Raw genomic sequence first — 26574 nt, 5'->3', positions numbered from 1 at the left:
TTGAAGCGAAAGGGGCTCTTCTATCACGGCATGCGCTGAGTGCCTCGTAGTTCTCAAATCGTCGTGATGCCGTCGCGCACAAGCCCGAAAATGAAAAATATACGGATGTCAAAAGGCTTTTGTTGTGCACCATTATGCGTGTCGTCGCGGTGGAAAGACAGCAATGTATGATTTCATCTTCTCCCGAAAGAAGCAGACGACGCGCATCGGAGATCGACTCGGATTAGAATATTCCAAACTGGTAAAAGGTGACTGATACTACACTGGTTTGTTCGAAACACTTCATTCGGGACGACTTCTTTCTTCCCGGCGAGTAGAGCATAGCTTTCTTTTTATTTATTTTAAATATCTTGCTGGCGTTCCAAATCGCAGATTGTGATTTGCTTAAGCAGGCGCTTTGTTAAATTATAGTGACGTACGCTTAAGCTTCGCTTGGTTTTGTTCGTTCATAGTTTCATGCCACAGCATTAGTGTTACTAATGATTTGAGCAGCAGAAATACTCTCGCTAATGTACTTTTGTCTGCAGGCACGGAAGCAGTAATGATAACTGCTTCGGAAGATCTGAAGTTGATCATGACATATGCCACGAGGCGACATATCATTTTTATAGCATGCTTTAGTTTAGCGCTGCAAACAGAAGATGCTGTTTCCCATTTAACGCGTTGAGTGGTCAGTTTATTTGCTCGCAAGAAATTTAGAATCAACAGCAAACTGCATGCTCGTTCCAGCCTTGGCGCGTGCGACCTGCGCACAGCGCCACTATAGTATACAGTGCGTTCCGACACAGTGCACACAGCTAAATTGCATTACAACTGGTTCAGTTCGTTTCCAAGTCATGCGTTTACGCTAATGCAAGTGACTTCGCCCAAAAGAAAACCTTCGCTAAATTTTAGAAACCTTTTGGAAAAAAAGCTCAACTTGGTCCGATTGGTTGTTGTTCACTTCGCGCGATTCACTTGGGTTTAAGAACATCTACGGGCGGCGGGTGCCTGCTGTGTTCACGAGTTCTACCTCGAGCACTGCGTACAGCAAGCATGAACAATTAAGCGCCAGTCGTCAGACGCAGACGAGCTTATCACGCGTATCAGCTAACTATAAAAAAAGGAGAGTGCACCCCGACTCCCAAACGGAACTCTCATTTGTTTTTAGCCCGAGACACACTGGCCAGGTAACTTTAAAGTTTCTTGCCTCGTTCTGTAAGTGCAGAACATCCGTATTTAGCTTCCGAAAGCACTACGGACATTACTGCCTATATGTTTTGTGAGATTCTATCTGTGATATTCTACAACACGAGTCGCAGTGCGGAGTTGCGTATAAAGGTCAAAAACAGTCAAGTATCCTATACCTGTACCAGTGGAGCAACGTCCCGAAGTGCTTGCACCTTTCGGAGGCCCGCTACGCACAAACACTTCCCTTTCTTTATTGCGATAGCAATTATACAGGGTATCCCACATACATACTTGCAAAATGCTTCACATAGCATCGAATCCCACCGTGCGTGGGATCTGCGTTCACTTTTTTTTTTTCTGAGGCGGTCGGCATTGGAACAAATGCGTCGTGACAACTGCTGCGCAACCACCAACTTAAAGCCCTTCCATGCGCATTTCCGCCGAACAGCAAAGCAGAGGTGGCGCGTGGATGGAGGGGCTTTGCAACAACTCGGTACTCCGCGTCGCGGCAAAGTCTGTGAACTAACTTTTTTGTTAAGAAAATCGCGAATTATTGATTAATCGTGCTTTTCTCCGTGAAGAACTTATCTGCTCTAGAAAAAAAAATTATCGCGGATGTTATAAACGTGGTCGGCGATCAGCGAGATTTATGAGGGTCTGTATGATGCACTATTAGAACACAGCCAGTAACGGGTACAGTTAGTGACTTCAACACCCATTATTACATATTTACTAGCTGTTTATCTACCTTCGATAATTCAGATTTAGTAAATGCTGCCTTTACCAAGCAGTTGCTACGTTTCACAGGCAGTTATAAGATTTTACAAGCTCATTACTAACGCAAGAGATCCGCGGATGCACGCAGGTCAACTTAGCGAAGGGTAAAAACTAAAACCTCGAGTCAGCCGTAGTCAATTATGCTGCGCAGTGACGGTAATAATTGGACATTTAGATTATTTAAATTAAATTCTCGGGTTTTACGTGCCAAAGCCACGATCTGATTATGAGGCACGCCGTAGCAGGAGACTGCGGATTAATTTTGTCCACCTGGGGTTCTTTCACGTGCGCCCAATGCACGGTGCAGGGGGCATTGTTGCATTTCGCCGCCATAGAAATGCGTCAGCCGCGGCCAGAATTCGATCCCGCGCCCTCGGGCCTAGCAGCGCAACGTCAAAGCCACTAAGCGACCCTCAGCGGGCGCCATTTACATGAACTATAGTTTCTATTATGAAGAAGAAATTGCGGTCACCGACCAAGTCAAAGTGGGAAAAAAAACGTTCTTTTTTTTTCACTTTCGCTTCATCACGTTACCTGACCAGACGAACTTTCGTCGAACTCTTGACTACAGCTTCTATTAGGAACATGGTTATATAACGTCGCGTTTTGAGGACAGGACACATAAAGAATGCACAGAGGACAGTAGCCGAACGTCGTGGCAACTATGTGGAAAAATAGTGCAAGGCGTATAGTTTATGATTCCATGGTGTATTTTTTTGCGATAAAGCTTCCGTGTGAAAATAAATGACGAAACTCACTTTCGGAACGTCCCTCGTAGATTTGGCGAACACTTTCCGCCGCCACGCCAGGGTATCTCTGCCTTAGATCTCGCCTGCAAGATGCGGTTAGCAACTAAGTTTGTTTCGTTCGTCGACGCACTCGCGGTGACTCTCAGAGGCTTGCACGTTCGTGAACTGGCAGTTGGGTCCGCTGTTCTCAGGCGTCGGCGCCCAGTTGCGTAGATCTTTACAGCTGCAAGTTTGGCAATCACCTTGGCTGATTCTCTTCACAGCCTGCAAGGCTGTGAAGAGAAAACAACGCGCATCATGGCTGTCGACGGCGAGCTAGTCCACCAGCAGCCCTTCCTTCAACTGTTCTTTCTCATTGACTTTGGTTTCTTTCGACGCCTGCACAGGGCGCATGCCGGAGCTGCCAAAGCTACACCTATCAGCCGAATGCTCATACACCTTTTCACAGCCATCGCGCGTTTCTGGGGACCCAATCCCACGCCAATCCTACTCGTCTGGCAACCTTTCCTCGCATATGACATCCTGCTCAATTGTCGCTCAGGTAACGCAGCACGCGGCAGCACTGGAAAGCCCAACTCTCTTCGGCAAATCAAGAAGCGTTCTGTCGGGGCATCACTTCCGATTTCCGATCGTACATCGCCAGAGCCTCACGTAGTGCGCTTACGATATCCTCCTGCAACTGCTCAATCATATCCGATCCGACCACTGCCGCCAAAATGTTACGGGAACACTTCTCGGACTTCAACACAATAGTTGTTATTGTTGCTGTTGTTGTTGTTGTTGTTGTTGTTGTTGGCTTTGTTTTTTTTTCGCCCGCATCGAAATGCGGCGATATTGCCTTCTTTGCAAAAGCAAAGAAGGCAATATCACCGGCGTAAACATATGTGTTTACGTCGTAATAGCAAGGGAAATCATTAAGTAATATACTGAAGAACAGTGGAGACCAAACAGTCCCTTGAAGTATACCCTGCGTATGTCTAAACCTGCTAGAGGCGCGATACCATTCTTAACACAAACTATTTCTCTTTCCCTCAAGTCCTCGGCTGTCCATCTTACAAAGTACCCAGGAAGACCCAGGTCATCCATTCTGTCAAACAATATTGAATAAGCCGTCATAAGCTTTCGCAACATCTAACGTGAGTGCAGTATACATTCCCCGCGGTGCCATGCAAGATGAAATCGCCTATCTGTGTTTGTGTGTGCATCTGAGATGGACAAGCCTGGTCTGAAACCAATTTGGATAGAGCTCAGCAGTTCTCTTGTATAAATTTCAGTAACTCCATGATTCGGACACGTAATATTGTTTCTATTACCTTAAGAAGGTTTGACATTAACGAAATATGCCTAATGTTCCCCAGTGTATATGAACTATACCTTGATTTGTTAACAGTATTATTATACCTTAGCAAGTTCCCACTTAAATGGTATTCCAGCCCTCTATATAGAATGATTAACAAGAGCCAATCAGGATACTCCTTATAAAATATTGTTATCATTGCGGTCCCGGTAGCGACAACTCCTAGAAATTGTCCCTAGAGCAAGCCTTAAAGGCCGACGAGGAAGGCAAGATGTAACGCCTTTCTGTAGGCCTTTGTCAATTTGTTCCAAGGACTCAGCAATATCACTCGGCATCAGAACAAGTGAGCCAGCATTACCTGATGGTTGGATCATCTCCCGTAATCTCAGAAAACGGAACAATGCTCCTCTGTTGCGTGTTTGGGACAGTAAATCAAAATGTCTGGTGTTATATCGTTCTTCGCTTTAGAAACTATACGGTTAAAAGTGGCCGCTATGTATTTGTAATCCTTCCAGTTTGTCGGACGCTGGTTATGTAGACGCTTTTAAAGCGAAGCTTTCTTTGCCTCTCCCCGCCTGCCGCTGCCGCCGCTAGCAGCAGCAGCAGCAGGCCTAAACACTAATGGAGGCCTCGTCGGGACGGGTTTGAGACGTGGCCATGTCACAAAAAAACATACAAGGCATGCGCTGTCGGTGTTTTGTTTCATGACATTTGTTTACGAGCTGTCGTTCTCAAAATTTCTAGGAATAAACTTGTAAAGAATGCTAGACAAGGTGTAAGCCACGTGGAGGACCTGCGTGGTTGTGGTTCAGAATGATTATTCGCCAAGCGACGCCCGGCGCCGACACCGCATTTTCTGCAACGCGGGGCCCACTATCGCGTTAGTGACAAGGGTGTGGCACAAAGGAAACAGGACCCGAGAAGCTCATGTCGACATTTACGCCGCGTCGTATAAGTACAATGCCCTCTGGACGCCGTAATTAGGCGTGGCCCCTCTTCAAAAGCAGTGCAGGAGTTGACACGCTCGTCTCCGTGCTCACCCGCAACAGCAACGGCAGTAGAGGGAGGATGTGGGGAGAATGTTAGAGAGGGAATAGAGAGAGATAAAAGGCAGTATTGAGAGCTACAACGCTACAACCCGGAATGGCGCCGAAGCGTGCATTTAGTTCCGAGGAGACGGTCGAGCGAAGCAATAACAACAAACACAAGTGGAGCAGGCAAGGTAGCATTTCACATTACGTCACGACTATCGTATGCCGTCAGTATATCACCGCCAAATAACGTCGATTAACGCAAACAGCAGAGAGAGAGAGAGAATCAACTTTTGTGCTGAGCCCTTAGTGACGGGTGGTGCGCGCTTGCACCAGATGGGGTGGAACCTTATTCTCAGGTCCCATATGTGTCCAGCAGTTCCTGGCCCCTAGCCGCCAGCGCGAGCTGGGTCGGTAGGTCGGGGCTGGACAACAAGGTCTCCCATCGCTCTGGGGGGTTGGGGCTGGGGAGGGTGGGGGGTAGGGGTGGTGGGGGGTTCTTGAGCTTAGTGCACTCTGCAAGGATGTGTGCTAGAGTGCCTTTTGACCGTCTGCAAAAAGGGCATGAAGTGTCATGCTCTGTTGGGAACATCTTATGCAAGAGCACTGGATGCGCTAGCGACCCCGCTTGCATGCGTCGCACGATCGTTTGCTGAATTCGGTTGAGTTGCGGATGCGGACGGGAAGCCTACATCTGCCGCTTCTGTACATTTGCGTGATGTCTTTGTAGCTTGTCACGGGGTGCGGTAGCCCTGGCTCGTCCTCGGCCCGGATCGATAGTTCTCGGGCATAGTGGTCGGCGAGTGCGTTGCCTTCCACTTGCGAGTGATCCGGGACCCACACGAGCTCAACGGCCCGCCCCGGTGATTTGCATTTGTTGAGGATCGCTAGTGCCACGGAAGAGATGTTCCCCTTGCGGTAGCTTGCGTAGGCGGTCTGGGAGTCTGTGACAACGGTCCTCACTCCCGGTTGTGCGAGTGCGAGGGCCACGGCCACTTCTTCTGCTTCGGCTGTATTCGTCGTCCGTATCGACGCGCCTGTGACAAGTTTATCTATGGTGGTGACGGCCGCCGTTGCTCTGGTTCCGTGCTTGGGAAGTGAGGCGTCCGCGTAGAGGACCTCGGGGTCCTCTTCCAGCTGTCGAGCCAGTGCCTTGGCCCGCGCAGAGCGTCTCTCGTTGTTCCTCCCCGGCTGCATGTTCCGGGGGAGGGGCTTGGTCTTAATAATGTCTCTCCACGTTGTGGGGAGCGGCTCCGTTGTCGGTAGCTGTTCAATTTGCCATCCTATCTTGCGTAGGACGGCCCGACCGTGCTCTGTCCGGTTCAGCCTTACCCTCTGGTGGGATAGGTGTGCTTCCACCAGCTCTTCCACCGTGTTGTGGGCACCCATTTCCAGCAGCTTCTGCGTTGACGAGTAGACTGGGATGCCCATGGCGAGTTTTACTGCTTTCCTTATCGTCGTGTTCAGCGTTTCGCGGTTCACCTTCGCAAGCTGGAGGTACGGGGCGGAGTACGTTACGCGTGACACGACGAATGCCTGCACCAGGCGCAGTGCGTCTTCTTCTTTGATTCCTCTGTTCCGGTTGGTGACTCTCCGGATCATGCTGAGGACTTGCTCGGATGTGGTCTTGATTTTGTTGACGGCTGCGTGCGCCTTGCCGTCGCTGCACAACAGCAGGCCCAGTATCCGGATCTGCTGCGTTGGTTTGATCTCTGTGCCGTCGATGGTGATGATTATGTTTGGCGGCGGCTCTTTCTTCGGTCTTCCGGGCTGTACCATGAGCAGCTCCGATTTCTGTGGAGCGCAGCTCAGGCCACAGGTCCTGGCATACTCGTGGACGGTCGTTGCCGCTCTCTGCAGGGCTTCCTCCACCCAGGCATCGGAACCCGCGCGGTTCGTCCACACCGTTATATCGTCGGCATAGAACGCGTGGTCCACGCCCTCGATCTGATTGAGTAGTTCGGGCAGGGGCAGGAGTGCTAGGTTGAAAAGCAGAGGCGACAGGACAGACCCCTGTGGGGTACCCCTGTCTCCGAGCTCCACAGGCTCTGACCGTTCATTTCCTATCCGGATAGCTGTTGCTCTATTGGTTAGGAAATCTTTGATATAACCGTAGGTCTTGCGGCCACACCCCGTCTTGCGCAGGTTCTCGAGCACGCTGGCGTGGGACACGTTGTCAAAGGCCCCTTTGAGGTCCAAAGCCAGTATACCCCGGGGCGCGTGCCTCGTTGCTTTTTTAATCACCAATTCGTGTAATTGGATCAAGACGTCTTGGGTGCTCAGGTGCTGGCGGAATCCATACATGGTCGCCGGCATCTGATTTGTCTCGTCCAGGTGTGCTTGAAGTCTTCTGAGAACCATGCGTTCCATGACCTTGCCCACACAGGACGTGAGCGAGATGGGGCGCATGTTCTCGATGGTCAGAGGTTTGCCGGGTTTAGGTATGAACCGTACCTCGGCCTCTTTCCATTCTGCGGGCAACTTCGAGCTTTCCCAGGTTCTGTTGATGTGACCCAGGAGCCCACGTGCCGCCGCATCACTCATGTTATTGAGCAGCTTGTGTGTAATGGCGTCCATTCCTGGTGCGCTCGCCTTATTACTCTCGTCTATGGCTGTTAACAACTCCGTGATGGTGAACGGTTCATCCAATGCCGGATTTTCCGGTCCCCCGTACTCCTCCGGTATCGGAAATCGCCCTCTCTCCGTCTTGAGGTAGATCGCCTTGAGGTCTTCAATGAGCCTTTGGCCGTTGCCATCGTAAGCGTTCAGAACTTTGGTGAGGTTCCGGTTGGTTGCGGTCTTGCTGCTCAACGGGTCGATCAGGTGTCTGAGCAGGCACCAGGTCTTGCGCGCCGACAGCGTTCCCTGCAGCCCGTCGCACGTACTCATCCAGTTCTCTCGGCACAGCTTGGTTGCGTATTCAGCGATCAGCAAACAGCAGACAAAGCTTCGCTTACATCGATTCCCACAGCGCTGTTGTGCCATTACCACAAGCCCGGATTCCGAATCTGCAAGATGCAGAATCTATCCTGCGAGCGCCCTAATTCTCCCTTCACAAGTCAAGATGCTGAGCCGTCAGGCAGCGGGGTCCTGCGGGAGAAGTTTCGGCTAGCCGCATGTTTGGACGTGTCGGCGTGTGCCAGACAGCCCGGCGCCGCACCTCCCTTTGCCTGGAGGTCTCCGCGCGCGCGAACTTTGAACCGGGTGGCCAGCGCGGTCGCTGGTTGGACCCCTCGGACGACCGTCGTGTGCTGACTTTGTATTGGGCCGTTTGAGTGACAATGGTTCCTCGGGGATTATAAAAGCAGCGTCGCGCTGCCTGAAAAACAGGATCCGCCGTCCCACCGGGAGAGAGTGTCGCTCCCGACTGGGGTGAGATGTGTCACGCGTTTTCGCCGGACGTCGTCGTGCGAGAACAGTCGCGTTTGTTGTGAGCACTCGGCCCCAGTGCCGACCCGTTCATGTCCTGTATGATAACCTGTATATAATGTATAAAGTCCCTTTTGTTATTCTCATCGACGCCAGGCTCGGAGTCTTCGCTACCAACGCTCTGTCACGAAACGGGTGACGAGCGCTACGGGACCACAAAGCCGTAATCGTGGTGCAGCGGTACAAGTTCGTAACACTGGTGGCACCGGTTGGGTGTCGTAACACTGGTGGCACCGGTTGGGTGTCGTAACACTGGATGGCAGCTACGGGATTGACCGGCATCAGCTACCTCGGCGCGGTGAGTGCCTGAAGTTTACCTCAAACACCAGACTTTCTCTGACACAGGTTATAGTAGCTTAGGGAAGGATTTGGTGTTGCATTGTGATAACCTTGAGTGTTTCAAGCCTAGTAAGAGTGTTTTGGAAACCAGGGGATGCTGAGGGGGTAAACAGGGCAGTGTGTGAAATACTTGCATATGTCTTACTAGTAGCATTATAGTAGCGTACGGCAGGTATATTCAAAAAGGGTAAACAGCAGGAGGACAGTGTGAACGATGGAGAAGTACAAGGTGAAGGAACTTCTCGAAATTTGTGAGGAGTTGGGCATTGAGTTGGGCTCAACCAAAAGAAAGAATGCGATCCTTGAGGTCATGAGGACTGGGGACGTAACGGCTGAGGAAGCCGCAGAGGCCTGGGCGGATATCAATGAACGTCGCGAGGAGGAAAAGAGGGAGAAGGAAGGTTGCGAGGAGGAAAGGAAAGAAAAGGAACGTCGCGAGGAGGAAAAGAGGGAGAAGGAACGTTGCGTGGAGGAAAGGAGAGAGATTCGTGAGCACGAGCTTAAAATGAAAGAGTTGGAGACCCGAAATAACTCGCCAGCGCCTAGTCTCACTTCTAATGTTCCAAGAATACGCGATCAACTTCCACCCTTTGTCGTCGGAGAGGATATGGCCAAATACCTCGTGAAGTTTGAGCACGTGTGCGAACGGAATAGCATTGAGCGATCCCTTTGGGCACAGAATCTGTTAGCGTTGCTTCCTGGGGAGGCATCAGACGTAATAACTTGCTTATCGAAAGAGGCGTTTGAGAGCTACAGTGATGTGAAGGAAGCGCTACTGCGGAAGTACAAATTGTCGCCCGAAGCTTTCCGGCAGAGGTTCCGGTATGCAAAAAAGGGTAAGGAGTCGAATGTTGACTTCGCGTTTCGTCTAAAAGCCGACTTGGTGGAATGGCTGAAGGGCGAAGAGGTTTACGACGACCGCGACAAAATTGTCGAATGCATCGCGTTGGAGCAGTTCTACCGTTGCATTGATGAGGATGTCCGGCTCTGGCTGCAAGATAGGCTAAAGGAGGTTAAGCTAAACAAGGCAGCAGAGTTAGCGGAAGAGTATTACACCCGCCGCAGCTTGCACAGCAAGGCGGTGCGCGTAGAAAAAGCTGATAGGAGAGATTGGTTTTCCGGGAAGCCCGACGAACGGAAGCAAATCACGCGTCGCGAGTTTCGGGACGACGAATCCCTTACCAAAGAAACTGTAAGGGAAGGACAGAATGCATCTCAGAATGATGACGATGGTCCGAAACAGCGAAACGAAATGACGCGTTCTTTTGAAAAACGGAAACCGTTAACCTGCTACAATTGCAAAAAGCAAGGGCACATCGCTGCAAGCTGCCCAGAGAGAATTGCTTTTGCAACGATACAGGAAACTCACAAAAACATACGTCTATTGGAGCCCTATGTGCAGGAAATTAAGGTAAACGGCAAGAAGTGCCGAGCACTGCGGGACTCTGCAGCAACTATGGACGTTGTTCACCCGTCTTTCGTCTCCTCGAGGGATTTTACGGGAGAGTGCGTTAGGATACGGCAAGTGGCCGAGAAGGAGAGTGTCTGTTTACCGATCGCAACGGTTATCATTGAAGGAGAATTTGGGAAACTTAACACCGAAGCCGCTGTGTCAGCCGCCCTCCCGGAGCAATTTTCCTACCTCTTCTCAAATAGCTCGGAGCAGCTGCTGAGGGATCAGGGCAAATCATTCTTTGCCGACGTGGCGTACATGGCGCTCACGCGATCCAAAGCGCGCCCGCTGTCGAGGGAACTTGACTTAGCGTCGGTGAGCGAAAGGCGGTGCGACACACGGACTGATCAAGGTAACTTTAGTGGCGAGCAGTCACGGGAGAGGCAGAGCTCGGACGCAGGCCTAGACGAGCGGGTCCTGGAAGTGAGTGGGAGTGACGCGTACAGTGCTAGCCGCGATATAGACGCGACGCCGCAATTAGGCGACGCGGGCTCCCCACTCGCTCCGGTTTCCGCCAGCCGGCAGGAGCAGGCTGCAGTTGAAAGAGAAAGTCTGATTCGCGAGCAACAGGAAGGCTGTTCATTAGCCGATCTGAGGAAGAGCGTCAAACGGGGAGTGAAAAAAAAGAGGGTTTCATTTGGCAAGGAATCTGGCTTATTGTACCGCCGCTACACGGATAAGCAGGGTCGCAAATATAAGCAGCTTCGGATTCCGCGAAAATATCGCCGGGAAAAATGAATGACCTCATTTGCTTCCTCAGAAGTATGTTTTCGGTCCAAAGCGATTTCAAGGGGACCATTCTATTTGTAATTATTATTGCTGATTAATAATTGTTTCTTGTCTATTTTGTTGTGTTGTTAATTTGAAAACTGGTTGTTTGAGCCTTGTGTACTAGATCGTACACCTGCCTCTTGTTGCAGCGGGAGCAAAAAGAGGGATAGCAATTTAGTTAGGTTGATTTGAATTATGGCCTTGTCTGGTGTTTGACGGGAGACAGAGGGCACTTGTTCGTGTTGGGTGTTGCCTTTTGCCGGTCGGTTTTGCAAGCTGCAGAACGACCAAGCGGGACCAGTGGCGAGAAGCAAGGTCTTAGGAACGACCCGAGCGGAGCTGGTCAAGGTGCCTTGGCGACGACGTGGTGAGCAGAGCTCCTGTCCTGGCGAGTCGGACCTGGGCACGTGAAGTTACCTGGCGTCCCGACACTGGACGTGAACTTGGACGAGCCTGACGAACGTGCGCGTCTGGCATCCGAGCCACGTGGAGGCAGCTCGTCTTCCCGGCGCCTTATCTGAGGGCGGGGATGCTGTTGTGCCATTACCACAAGCCCGGATTCCGAATCTGCAAGATGCAGAATCTATCCTGCGAGCGCCCTAATTCTCCCTTCACAAGTCAAGATGCTGAGCCGTCAGGCAGCGGGGTCCTGCGGGAGAAGTTTCGGCTAGCCGCATGTTTGGACGTGTCGGCGTGTGCCAGACAGCCCGGCGCCGCACCTCCCTTTGCCTGGAGGTCTCCGCGCGCGCGAACTTTGAACCGGGTGGCCAGCGCGGTCGCTGGTTGGACCCCTCGGACGACCGTCGTGTGCTGACTTTGTATTGGGCCGTTTGAGTGACAATGGTTCCTCGGGGATTATAAAAGCAGCGTCGCGCTGCCTGAAAAACAGGATCCGCCGTCCCACCGGGAGAGAGTGTCGCTCCCGACTGGGGTGAGATGTGTCACGCGTTTTCGCCGGACGTCGTCGTGCGAGAACAGTCGCGTTTGTTGTGAGCACTCGGCCCCAGTGCCGACCCGTTCATGTCCTGTATGATAACCTGTATATAATGTATAAAGTCCCTTTTGTTATTCTCATCGACGCCAGGCTCGGAGTCTTCGCTACCAACGCTCTGTCACGAAACGGGTGACGAGCGCTACGGGACCACAAAGCCGTAATCGTGGTGCAGCGGTACAAGTTCGTAACACTGGTGGCACCGGTTGGGTGTCGTAACAGCGCGTAGTAGCTGCATATTTTTTTTCCACGCAGCTTTCCATCGCCTATATTCTCTAGTGCTATCACCGTTCCACAATTCGCTAGGGCTATTATTGATTTTACTCGAATGCATCTCAAATTCACATATTTTTCCATAATCCTCCATTACCGAGCATACACTATCAGCCTTGTGATTCCAACATCCCCCCAAAAAAAGATGTTCCACATCCGCCCACCATAGCTCTGGGTGGCGCTGGCTAACACTCCTAGGGCTGGATCTAGTAAACATAGATTCCCAAGTTAGTGAACGGATTGATAGCCGTCGCCGTAGCACAGTTGGTAGTGCAACGCACGCGTCATGCGGAAGCTGTGGGTTCGGCTCCGACCGGCGACTAGTTATCTTTTCGTCCACTTTCATTTCGCTTTTCCTGTATTATTTTCTACATTTCAATTTCAACCGCAGCTAATTTCCCCGATGCTTTCACTCACTTCATTGTCTGTCGGCTTTATATGGTTAACAAAAATCGAGCCCCTCGGTTTCCCTTCTTCTCTCTTGTGTGTACATACACGTACTATTGTATATATTATCTATATGTATATATATCTTATGATATTATATGCATCAAACTATTCGCAGACGACTGTGTTATCTTCCATAACCTTAATTCTCGAAGGGATCCAATTGCGTTATAAAAAGGAATCTTCAGCGTCGAGCAAGCTGCTCTGAATCCTCGGACATGGTCATAAACTTTGTCAAAACTGTTTACATTTACATCACTAGCAAAATTAATAGGTTTGAGTTTGCATGTGACATCCCGGGAAAGCCCTTGACACATGTTTAGCACACTAAGTATTTAGATGTCGCGATAACTTCTCCTTTAAAATAGTCAAAACATGAAGCTAACGTTTGATCTAACGGCAGACGCTAATGAGGGTTCTAAAACAAATGAGGCAGCTCCACCCGTCAGTTAAGATTAAAGGGATATAAATCAATAGTCAGACCCTCTCTTGAATACGCTAGCATCATCTGGGACCCTCACATAGCAGGCGATGAAAATGAGCTGGTAAAAATCAACGCCTAGTCGACCACTTTGTCTACAACCGTTTCAGGCGCAGAGACTCTGCACCCGAGATGCTCTATTCAGACTCGTTGAAGGATAGACGTAAGTCAGCAACACTTCTTCCGCTCACTTTATTTTGCAAACTTGGGTATAAAACCAGAAGAGCATATAAAAAATGACACGACTAGAGCATCTCGCCACGAGCACAACAAAAGTGTGAAACTTGTTTTTGCACGCACAAGCTGTTACAGATACTCATTCTTCCTTAGAACTATAGGTGACTGAAATTTCCTGCCTCATAATTCAAAGTTGCTTGGTTCAGTAGAAGCAACTTGCCGCAGGTGGGAACCGAACCCACAACCTGTGTGTGCAACAATAGAGATATGGACGGCATCTGAAAGGAAGACGAAGCAGACGCGTACCTTGTTATATGGCCTTTCAATAAGGATTAAAATTTATTATGGTGGCACTGACTGTGCGCTCTGGCTGAAAACCTTGGAGCACTCTCAGTGCAAGCGGTGTTCTCCCCTGCTTGCACTGAGGTGCTATGTTACTTATACTTACTTACTAATTTCGTATACCGTCTGAATAAAAGAGGCTCCCTAGTTTGGTTAGCCAGATCACGAATTGGGCTCACGTGTAAGGGCCGGAGCGTAATTTACACTACCATTGTGTGAACAATTTTGTACACTTGTACCATCCGATTATTTTCTCCGAATGCTATTGTTGTTCTGAAGACCTTAGCGCTGAGTTTGCGGATGCTGAAATTACCGCACTCCATTACCGCAGTAATGGGGTCCGCAAAGAACTATCTCGGTGCAATCAAATGCTCAAATTTGTCGTCCGAAAGATGATTCCAAATAATGAACAAACGACAAAAACATACTACATAAATCAAACATCATACGCCCATAAAACGATTCGGCGCATACAAACATTAATGAAAAAACTCAGTAAGGAGATCGTAAATTTTGATCGAATGAGCAGCATTTGCCACAAAATTTTTAAAGCTGAAACACAATTTTTTGCTAAAGTATGATCGCGATTTTTCCAATGATAAATGCACTAGCTCAGAACCCGCAATTTTTAGTCTTTAAGTATCACTCCGTTTTCCGTATATAAAAAGAACTGCGCACTATTGCTCAAGGAAGAAAAACTACGTCAACATGGTGCACAACGAAGGATCGCACGACATTTGCGGTGACACCGCGGTGACGGTCTGTGACTCGATTGACGGGCAGATACGTAACGGCAAGTCCTGGGGCATGCTAAAGCATCTCCTCAACGAGGGCAGCACCAGCTCCAGTCAGAGACACACGCTCGCCAGAGCCCTGCACGAAGCTACCACATCCTGTTCCGGGGACGAGCTGATTGCCAAGCTCATGGAGGAGTACCTCCCTGTAAAGCACGGAGACGAGGAAGACCAGTTTCCCGACTACCTCGGCCCAGCCCGTCCGAGATTGGACGAAGACTTCACCGTGGGGGAAATTAGACAAGCCATTTTTGCACTCAACGGCAAGTGTGCGCCAGGTGCCGACAGAATCACCAACAGGATGCTGCGGAACCTTGACGACCGTTCGAGATCGGATACCTCACCGAGAAGATCAACGAGACGGGGAAAAACGGCAGCGTCCCAGAGCAATAGAAGACCGCCAACGTCGTCCTGATCCCCAAACCTGGCAAGGCTCCGAACGTGGACAACCTCCGACCCATCTCTCTCACCTCCTGCGTCGGGAAAGTGGCGGAGCACGTCGTCCTCAACAGACTAAACAGATATCTCGAAGAGAGCAACATTTATGCTCACAACATGATTGGCTTCCGTGCCGGCCTCTCGTCGTAGGATGCCATGAAGATGACCAAACATTAAATCACCGACGGCAGTACCAGGGACACCAGGGCACTACTCGGACTCGACCTCGAGAAAGCGTTTGACAACCTTCTCCACGAATACATTCTGGCCTCCGTCGCAGACCTCGAGCTGGTCCCAGACTATATAACTACGTCATTTCGTTCCTGACGGGGAGGAAAGCGATGCTGCGGATCGGCGACTTTGTCTCCGGCGAGGCGCGCCTGGGCCCACGGGGCAAGGCTCGGTCATTTCGCCTGCTCTCTTGAACACCTGCATGGTCGGCCTCTCGAGGAATCTGGCCCAAGTTGAAGGTATCAAATACTCCGTCTACGCCGACGACATCACGAACTGGTGCACCGGCGGTAGCGAAGGGCAAATGGAAAGCGCCATGCAAGAGGCGGTAGACGTCACGAAGCAATACCTGCTACCCACCGGACTCAGATGCTCCCCGACCAAATCTGCGCTTCTGCTTTATGGAAAAGAAAAAGGCGGCAGACCCAAGGGCTGGAAAACAGGTCTCGGAAAGTGACGTTCACCTGTTCACTCGGAGCGGTGACCCGATACCCAGGGTCGACACCATCAGAGTCCTGGGTATGTTTATAGAATCACGCGGCGGCAACGGCACTGCGTTACGCAAGATAATTGCGAAAACCGACAATGCTTTTCGCCTTGTCTGAAGGGTCACGAACAGACATCGTGGCCTCAAGGAGGACAACCTGCTTCGGTTCATCAACGCCCTTGTGCTGTGTCACTTCACCTACACGGTGGCCATGCACAACTGGCTCAGAACCGAGCGGGAAAAGTTTAATGCCCTCATTAGAAAATTCGTCAAGAGAGCCCTTGGGTTGCCCGTCAGAACACATACCGAGGACCTCCTTCGGCTCGGCATACACAACACCATGCAGGAGATAGCCGAGGCTCAGGAACGGGCCCAGCTAACTCGGCTGTCCACCACGCCGGCCGGCAGGCGTATCCTCGAGGAGATCGGACTCGCACCCACCAAGAACTTGACTGAAAAAACCCAAATCCCCAGAGAAATAGGGGAGAAGATCGTGGTCGCCCCTTTGCCCCGCAACGTTCATCCCGTTCACAACGCAGGTCGTCGCAAGGCAAGAGCATTGAATATACTGAAGCAAATAAACAATGACAAGATCGAATCAAGCTTCGTGGGCGCAGCTGCATAACGAGACGGCAAGGCTTTTGCTGTTTCCGTCGTGGACACGCCGGGCAAAGTCATCAACTGTGCTTTCGTCCGGACGACGAACACCGAGGTGGCCGAGCAAGTGGCCATTGCACTCGCCATGCAAGAAGGTCGGAGAGAAAGGGTGTATAGCAATTAGAAAGTGGCCGTAATGGCATTCCAGAAAGGCCGGGCAGCCCGGCAGGTAATTCAATTTCTGAAAGGCGCCAAACACGGCGACACCTCCATACACTCCGTCCTTTGGTTCCCTGCACACGTCGGGGCGATTGAGCGGGTTCCTCTGAACCTCAACGAGCCTGCCCACGAGGCTCGACCGCGCTGCCCCCGTATCGGCCGACTCTCTCCCCGGACACAGAGACGCTCCTATGACGCACAATGAACTTACTAAATTCTTTTACTTAGAGAGAAGGGTTTTCCCGCCACCTCACTTCAAGCTAAGCAGGCCGCAGGCGGTCACACTCAGACTCTTGCAAACGAACTCCTACCCAAATCCGGCGTCCCTTAACAGCATATATCCCGAGATTTATCCGAATTGTTCTTGCGTGTCCTGTGGTGAGGTTGCTACTTTGCCTCATATGCTCTGGGAGTGCGGGTCGCTGGGCCCGAAGTTCACCAAGGAAGAGCGGGACGCGCTCCTGAGAAGTCCGGTCTCTGAGGACCAAATCCTGGCCGTTCAGCGCGCCGGCGATCGGGCCGGCAGACTAGATCTGTCAGTCCCGTCGTGGTATTAGTCGGGTGCGCGTTTTATCGCGTTTTGCTGGACCCAATAAAAGTTTATTCACTCACTCACATTCGCGGTAACATCGCGTGGTGTGAAAGCTTGGGAATAAATTCCTCGGATACACTGTATTATTTAGAAACCCGCTATACTTACCTCACGAAGGCTCGTGGATGGCGGCCCATTGAAGCTGGTGCCACCAATCCGGTGCATCCTTGTCTTTCTTCGCTCCACATCATGCCTGCCAGACGCAAAAAATATTTTTTTCTTTCGCTGAAGCGATTACTGCAATCGTAGCTGCAGCAACTCATGACGAAGAGTAAAAATATCGCCAAGGAAGTGCGCTGCTCTTAACGATGTGCTCACGACGGAAGCCGCCGTCACCATATCAACCACATACTACATACGCTACGCCGCGTATTCATTCATTTGCAACGAAAATGGCACCGGAGAGACTTCCGAAACCGTGCGCTTTTTTCTCTGATGAAAAAACAACAAAATGGAACAACGCGCGCTGTCACGTGAGGGCGGTAGTCCAATCGGAAAGGGGAGACGGGAAGCGGTAAGGTTAAGGGAGAAGGTCTGAGAGCCCGCGCGGCGGCGGAAAAATTCAAAAGATGACGCTACCTTTATATGTATGTATGTATGTATGTATGTATGTATGTATGTATGTATGTATGTATGTATGTATGTATGTATGTATGTATGTATGCATGCATGCGTGCGTGTGTGTGTATGTATGTATGTATGTATGTATGTATGTATGTATGTATGTATGTATGTATGTATGTATGTATGGTTGCAGCGGTGGCGTAGAGGTAGAACACCCGCCTCGCGTGCAAGAGGTCCGTGGTTCGAATCCCGGTGCCGGCAATTTTCCACCGGATTAAAAAAAAAATCCGCGTGTTGATAAAATTGCATAAACAGGCCTGGAGTGTGGCCTGATCCCGGTGACCACAACCGGTAACGCACTCCCTCACCAGAGCAGGGTTGGCCACCCTGGTGCAGTACTTGGCCACAACTTCCTATATGAACAACACCATCAAACCCCGGCCCTCAGTCCCCAGCAGCTGCGAAGCAACTGACCACGGCGGCGGTCAGACCTGCGACGCTGCAGAGGGTGCTAAGAATCACTGGCTCCGGACAGGCCGCCATTGGAATATGAACCTGGCAACGTTTAACGCTAGAACGTTATCTAGTGAGGCGAGTCTAGCAGTGCTATTGGAGGAATTAGAGAGCATTAAATGGGATATAATAGGGCTCAGCGAAGTTAGGAGGCCAAAAGAAGCATATACAGTGCTAAAAAGTGGGCACGTCCTCTGCTACCGGGGCTTAGAAGAGAGAAGGGAACTAGGCGTCGGATTCCTGATTAATAAGACTATAGCTGGTAACATACAGGAATTCTATAGCATTAACGAGAGGGTGGCAGGTCTTGTTGTGAAACTTAATAAGAGGTACAAAATGAAGATTGTACAGGTCTACGCCCCTACATCCAGTCATGATGACCAGGAAGTCGAAAGCTTCTGTGAAGACGTGGAATCGGCGATGGGTAGAGTGAAAACTAAATACACTATACTAATGGGTGACTTTAATGCCAAGGTAGGCAAAAAGCAGGCTGGAGACAAGGCAGTGGGGGAATATGGCATAGGCACTAGGAATATCAGGGGGGAGTTATTGGTAGAGTTTGCGGAACAGAATAATATGAGGATAATGAATACCTTCTTCCGCAAACGGGATAGCCGAAAGTGGACGTGGAGGGGCCCGAACGGCGAGACTAGAAATGAAATAGACTTCATACTCTGCGCTAACCCTGGCATCATAAAAGATGTGGATGTGCTCGGCAAGGTGCGCTGCAGTGACCACAGGATGGTAAGAACTCGAATTAGCCTAGACCTGAGAAGGGAACGGAAGAAACTGGTACATAAGAAGCCGATCAATGAGTTAGCGGTAAGAGGGAAAATAGAGCAATTCCAGATCAAGCTACAGAACAGGTATTCGGCTTTAACTCAGGAAGAGGACCTTAGTGTTGAAGCAATGAACGACAATCTTGTGGACATCATTAAGGAGTGTGCAATGGAAGTCGGTGGTAACTCCGTTAGGCAGGATACCAGTAAACTATCGCAGGAGACGAAAGATCTGATCAAGAAACGCCAATGTATGAAAGCCTCTAACCCTACAGCTAGAATAGAACTGGCAGAACTTTCGAAGTTAATCAACAAGCGTAAGACAGCTGACATAAGGAAGTATAATATGGATAGAATTGAACATGCTCTCAGGAACGGAGGAAGCCTAAAAACAGTGAAGAAGAAACTAGGAATTGGCAAGAATCAGATGTATGCGTTAAGAGACAAAGCCGGCAATATCATTACTAATATGGATGAGATAGTACAAGTGGCTGAGGAGTTCTATAGAGATTTGTACAGTACCAGTGCCACCCACGACGATAATGAAAGAGAAAATAGTCTAGAGGAATTCGAAATCCCACAGGTAACGCCGGAAGAAGTAAAGAAAGCCTTGGGAGACATGCAAAGGGGGAAGGCAGCTGGGGAGGATCAGGTAACAGCAGATTTGTTGAAGGATGGTGGGCAGATTGTTCTAGAGAAACTGGCCACCCTGTATACGCAATGCCTCATAACGTCGAGCGTACCGGAATCTTGGAAAAATGCTAACATAATCCTAATCCATAAGAAAGGAGACGCCAAAGACTTGAAAAATTATAGACCAATCAGCTTACTGTCCGTTGCTTACAAACTATTTACTAAGGTAATCGCAAATAGAATCAGGAACACCTTACACTTCTGTCAAGCAAAGGACCAGGCAGGATTCCGTAAAGGCTACTCAACAATAGATCATATTCACACTATCAATCAGGTGATAGAAAAATGTGCGGAATATAACCAACCCTTATATATAGCTTTCATTGATTACGAGAAAGCATTTGATGCTGTCGAAACCTCAGCAGTCATGGAGGCATTACGGAATCAGGGTGTAGACGAGCCATATGTAAAAATACTGAAAAATATCTATAGCGGCTCCACAGCCACCGTAGTCCTCCATAAAGAAAGCAACAAAATCCCAATAAAGAAAGGCGTCAGGCAGGGAGATACGATATCTCCGATGCTATTCACAGCGTGTTTACAGGAGGTATTCAGAGACCTGGATTGGGAAGAAATGGGGATAAAAGTTAATGGAGAATACCTTAGTAACTTGCGATTCGCTGATGATATTGCCTTGCTTAGTAACTCAGGGGACCAACTGCAATGCATGCTCACTGACCTGGAGAGGCAAAGCAGAAGATTGGGTCTAAAAATTAATCTGCAGAAAACTAAAGTAATGTTTAACAGTCTCGGAAGAGAACAGCAGTTTACAAGAGGCAGCGAGGCACTGGAAGTCGTAAGGGAATACATCTACTTAGGGCAGGTAGTGACTGCGGATCCGGATCATGAGACAGAAATAATCAGAAGAATAAGAATGGGCTGGGGTGCGTTTGGCAGGCATTCTCAGATCATGAACAGCAGGATGCCATTATCCCTCAAGAGAAAAGTGTATAATAGCTGTATCTTACCAGTACTCACCTACGGGGCAGAAACCTGGAGGCTTACGAAAAGGGTTCTACTCAAATTGAGGACGACGCAACGAGCTATGGAAAGAAGAATGATAGGTGTAACGTTAAGGGATAAGAAACGAGCAGATTGGGTGAGGGAACAAACGCGAGTTAATGACATCTTAGTTGAAATCAAGAAAAAGAAATGGGCATGGGCAGGACATGTAATGAGGAGGGAAGATAACCGATGGTCATTAAGGGTTACGGACTGGATTCCAAGGGAAGGGAAGCGTAGCAGGGGACGGCAGAAAGTTAGGTGGGCGGATGAGATTAAGAAGTTTGCAGGGACGGCATGGCCACAATTAGTACATGACCGGGGTTGTTGGAGAAATATGGGAGAGTCCTTTGCCCTGCAGTGGGCGTAACCAGGCTGATGATGATGATGATGATGATGTATGTATGTATGTATGTATGTATGTATGTATGTATGTGTGTATGTATGTATGTATGTATGTATGTATGTATGTATGTATGTATGTATGTATGTATGTATGTATGTATGTATGTATGTATGCATGTGTATAGCTGGTCAGGCCCCCGTGCCCCCTCCCCCCTTTCAGAAAAATGAGCTTTCCTAACGTCCCCCCTCCCCCCCTTCGGAAAATGAAAAATCACGCCTATGTCTAAAAGTGGCGTCATCTTTTGAATTTTTCCGCAGCCGCGCGGGATCTCCGACCTTCTCCCTCACCCTTACCGCTTCCCGTTTCCCCTTTCCGATTGGACTGCCGCCCTCACATCAGGCCCGACTGGTCAGTTGGTCAGGCCCACGGGGGCCTGACCAGCTTTTCTGACATCGTGCGTGTGAGTGCGTGCGTGCGTGTGTGTGTGTGTGTGTGTGTGTGTGTGCGTGCGTGCGTGCGTGCGTGCGTGTGTGCGTGCGTGTGTGCGTGCGTGTGTGTGTGTGTGTGTGTGTGTGTGTGTGTGTGTGTGTGTGTGTGTGTGTGTGTGTGTGTGTGTGTGTGTATAAAACCAACCGCAAAAGAATTGAACATGCTCTCAGAAACGGAGGAAGCCTAAAAGCAGTGAAGAAGAAACTAGGAATAGGCAGGGATCATATGTATGCGTTAAGAGACAAAGCCGACAATATCATTACTAATATGGATGAGAAATTTCAAGTGGCTGAGGAGTTCTGTAGAGATTTATACAGTACCAGTGGCACCCACGACGATAACGGAAGAGAGAATAGTCTAGAGGAATTTGAAATCCCACAAGTAACGCCGGAAGAAGTAAAGAAAGCCTTGGGAGCTATGCAAAGGGGGAAGGCAGCTGGGGAGGATCAGGTAACAGCAGATTTGTTGAAGGATGGTGGGCAGATTGTTCTAGAAAAACTGGCCACCCTGTACACGCAATGCCTCATGACTTCGAGCGTACCGTAACCTTGGAAGAACACTAACATAATCCTAATCCATAAGAAAGGGGACGCCAAAGACTTGAAATATTATAGACCGATCAGCTTACTGTCCGTTGCATACAAAGTATTTACTACACTAATTGCAGATAGAATCAGGAAGACCTTAGACTTCCGTCAACCAAAGGACCAGGCAGGATTCCGTAAAGGCTACTCAACAAGACACCATATTCACACTATCAATCAGGTGATAGAGAAATGTGCGGAATATAACCAACCCCTATAGCTTTCATTGATTACGAGAAAGCGTCTGATTCAGTCGAAACCTCAGCAGTCATGGAGGCCTTACAGAATCAGGGTGTTGACGAGCCATATGTAAAAATATTGAAAGATATCTATAGCAGCTCCACAGCCACCGTAGTCTTCCATAAAGAAAGCAACAAAATCCCAATAAAGAAAGGCGTCAGGCAGGGAGATACGATCTCTCCAATGCTATTCACAGCGTGTTTACAAGAGGTATTCAGAGACCTGGATTGGGAAGAATTGGGAATAAGAGTTAATGGAGAATACCTTAGTAACTTGCGATTCGCTGATGATATTGCCTTGCTTAGTAACTCAGGGGACCAACTGCAATGCATGCTCACTGACCTGGAGAGACAAAGCCGAAGGGTGGGTCTAAAAATTAATCGGCAGAAAACTAAAGTAATGTTTAACAGTCTCGGAAGAGAACCTCAGTTTACGATAGGTAGCGAGGCACTGGAAGTGGTAAGGGAATACATCTACTTAGGACAGATAGTGACAGCGGATCCGCATCATGAGACTGAAATAACCAGAAGAATAAGAATGGGCTGGGGTGCATTTGGCAGGGATTCTCAGATCATGAACAGCAGGTTGCCATTATCCCTCAAGAGAAAAGTGTATAAAAGCTGTGTCTTACCAGTACTCACGTACGGGGCAGAAACCTGGAGGCTTACGAAAAGGGTTCTACTTAAGTTGAGGACGACGCAACGAGCTATGGAAAGAAGAATGATAGGTGTAATGTTAAGGGATAAGAAAAGAGCAGATTGGGTGAGGGAACAAACGCGAGTTAATGACATCTTAGTTGAAATCAAGAAAAAGAAATGGGCATGGGCAGGACATGTAATGAGGAGGGAAGTTAACCGATGGTCATTAAAGGTTACGGACTGGATTCCAAGGGAAGGGAAGCGTAGCAGGGGGCGGCAGAAAGTTAGATGGGCGGATGAGGTTAAGAAGTTTGCAGGGACAACATGGCCACAATTAGCACATGACCGGGGTAGTTGGAGAAGTATGGGAGAGGCCTTTGCCCTGCAGTGGGCGTAGCCAGGATGATGATGATGATGATGATGATGATGCATTGAGGGGTTTTTTGCCGAGTACCCCTTCAGCGCCATCTATAAGGACTGCTCCTACCCCAAGAATTCCGGCGACAACGCTGTGCACTACGGCGAAAAGAACATGGGCACTTTTCCGGGCATACCGGGCCAACATAGATGTCGCAACTACTCAGTCCACAGAACGTTCGAGCAGGAGGCACCGCGTGTCTACAAGTAGCGATAAGTAAGCCGACACCGTCTACATCCGAGTCTCCACTGCTGCAAAACCTTCCTTCATCGGGGTATGCATATATGCCGACTGGAGCGCAACAGGAAGCATCAACCATCTAAGCTCGGCTGTACGTCACCGAACTGTCCCACATTTCTCGGAGGTTGTAATGAGTTTACAGGTGAACCATTGCACTAATTGCAGCTTCTCGTATTTTCGCTTATCATCGTCTCCCTGCTCACTTTCATGTTGCTTATTGCACGCGCTCTCCTGGAGGGACGGGGAATGCCTAACGGTGAGCAGATGGACGCTGTCTGAAAGGAAGAGGAAGACGAAAAATAAAGCTTGTGTTCGAGCGACCACGTTTGTTTACGCCCACTACCTCCTGCTTGAATCACATATTATATCGGTTGTTTCAGCGAACACTTTCAAAATTATTTAAGGCTGTCTGAGGCAGATAGCGCAATTCTAATTCATGAGTTGGTCTACTCGAAGAAGCGGACATTACTTGCACAAAAAGAATGAAATGCATAATGGACTAATTAACAAAATTTGGCTAATTATGTTTTAACGAATTACATTATGGCCCATATTGCGATTTACAAACTCTAGCCATGGAGTTCGCAAGGCGGATCCACTTGGAACGAATTCTCAGGATGACACCAATTTCGAGATATTAATTCCCGAACTTTGCAGAAAAATGCATTGGCCTTCCAGTTACTTGCTTAATACTTCGTTTATGCATTCAAGCACACAAGTAACTTGAACGCCAATGCATTTTTCTGCAAAGTTCGGGAATTAATATCTCGAAATTGGTGTCATCCTGAGAATTCGTTTCAAGTGGATCCGCCTTGCGAACTCCACGGCTACAACTTGTAAATTGTAATATGGGTCATAAGTTAATTAGTTGAACGCTTAATTAATGAATTTTTGCTAATTAGTCTATTATGCATCTCAATATTTTGTGCAAGTAATGTCCGCCACTTCGAGTAGACCACCCCGGGAACTATAAAATTGTGCTATCTGCCACAGGCGACCTTTAAGAATTTGTAAAGTTCGACGAAACACCGTGTATATAATAGGTACAATAATACATTTCAAAAACAAAAACATTGATATAAACTTTATTGTATACTGGGAATTTTCCCTCCGTAACGTACCTCGTTCACATAGTTCTTAACTGTGCAATAATTTGCGGTTTTTACTGCCTACAAATTGTTTGCACCTGAACTCGGCCATAACACGTAGCAAAAGTACTGCTGTAGGCGTGCATGATGCTCAGCTAAACGTGTATATTTTCCGCACATCACTTCATGTTTTGTGTGATGAGATATGTACCCGTCGTGGCTGCTTCGTGGCTCTGGCGCTGCGCTGCTAAGCACGAAGTCACGGCGTCAAATGCGGGCTGCGGCGGCCGAATTTTCGCGGGGGAGAAATGCAAGAACGCCCGGGCCGACTGGGCGCACGTTAAGGACGCCCGGCAGATCGAAATTAATCCGGACTCCCCCATTACGGCAGACCTCGTAATCAGATCGTGCTTTTGGCACGTAAAACCATAGAATATAATTTGTTTTTAGATATTTGCGACAGACGACGCGCTAGCCCCTTTTCCAGCTTGCGGCAGTTGTAGGCGCTGATTTTGCATATTTATGGACGAAGTCGACAATTCAGATCAGTTAAGGCTGGGACGATTGTCAGCGTCTCACTGCGCTTAGGTGTTACATTTGGTAGAGTTTTATTCTTAGTGAGTATAAGTAGTAAGAGCATGGTACTCACCGCTGTTTACTCGTGTCTTTTCCCCCTCCCACATCACAGAACAAAACTGACGGTGAAGCTGAGGAACCGGACTTACATGAAGATTTCAAAAAATGTGAAACGCAGCTTCGGAGTTAAACACGACGCATTCATGTTTGAATAAATGTCCTTCTTTCTTCTGACAGCGTCTGTGTTGGCTGAAGCTGGAAAATACCTTTTTTTTTTTAACAGTGCCCTAAACGAATGTTTGCATTGACGAAGTTTCGCTTAATATCGCTCTGTTTGTAAAATTTGTTAAAAGCTTGTGGCCTTTTGAACTGGAGGTCAAATGGCCACAGCATCTTTCGCTGTTTGTTCTAATTGTAGTTCAGGGCGTTAGCCTACTGAACCTGTAATTTTCTGCTGTAAATAACAGCCGTGCCCACCCCCTCCCCTCCCCGTCTTTTTTTAAATTGAACAAGTTTTTTTTTTAATCGCCAATGACGCTCTCACACTTTTGCAGTGAATTAGTAATTGGAGCAAAAAAATTCGCAAATAATATTTTTTAATTGCTCACCTTATAGGGCATTCCATAGTGCAGATTGGAAACGCGCGCTTAGTTTTTTCTATTGGCATTCTACTTCACGATATTCGTCGCCGAAATTATGTCAGCTTCACTTCATAAAACTACGCGTTGCGCGCATTCTCGTGAGGTCCATTCATTGCGCTATGCCGCACTGTGGCACAGCGCTCGCCCGCCATTTTCATTTCAGTTCAGGGTATTTTCTCCAAGTATCTTATAGGTGGACTTGAGGACCGCGTTCGAGGACAGTGCCCCGAGGCAACTCAGCTAACTGGCTGTCTGGAGACGTTCGGACAGCGACGACGAGACGCAAGTTAGTGAAGCCATTCGCCACCTTCTGTTTTCCCGAAATATAATTAGTGCATGGTTAATCATTTTTTGTTTTTCCACGCGACATCTTGGCGGAGGTATGGAGTACCCTGCCGCCGCCCGCTTTATCAGGCGCGGAACTTCACAGCGGTCGCCACCTTGCTTCTCTCATGATGGCACAAGAAGATGTCAGAATCCCCGGCGCAGCAGCCCGCGCCTGCCGTCATCTTGTCGCAACCGCGGAACCCGGGAACTTAATTTATCCGGAACTGGTGGTATGGAAGGGGAGGAATGAATTGCATGCCATGCACAGGTGCGGCCACTGCTAGTGGGAGTCGTGGCATCGTTCCGCGGACAGCCCCACCGCCGGCGCCTCATGAGCTCTTGCGGCGCAGG

The 26574-nt window shown here is 49.1% G+C and overlaps 1 protein-coding gene across 1 annotated transcript in view; it reads left to right on the top strand.

The window, feature by feature from the left end:
- The window catches only part of LOC139056161 (uncharacterized), a 61368-nt gene extending 35923 nt beyond the window's left edge, over positions 1 to 25445 (top strand). The window contains exon 5 of the mRNA XM_070534140.1: positions 25368 to 25445. Within this exon, the coding sequence (XP_070390241.1) occupies positions 25368 to 25445 (78 nt within the window). The remainder of the gene's footprint in view (positions 1 to 25367) is intronic.
- Positions 25446 to 26574: the final 1129 nt, after the last annotated feature.

The sequence above is a fragment of the Dermacentor albipictus genome, chromosome 1, assembly GCF_038994185.2.
Source record: "Dermacentor albipictus isolate Rhodes 1998 colony chromosome 1, USDA_Dalb.pri_finalv2, whole genome shotgun sequence".
In the NCBI taxonomy this organism is placed as follows: Eukaryota; Metazoa; Arthropoda; class Arachnida; order Ixodida; family Ixodidae; genus Dermacentor; species Dermacentor albipictus.
This window is presented reverse-complemented; position numbering and strand designations above follow the sequence as displayed.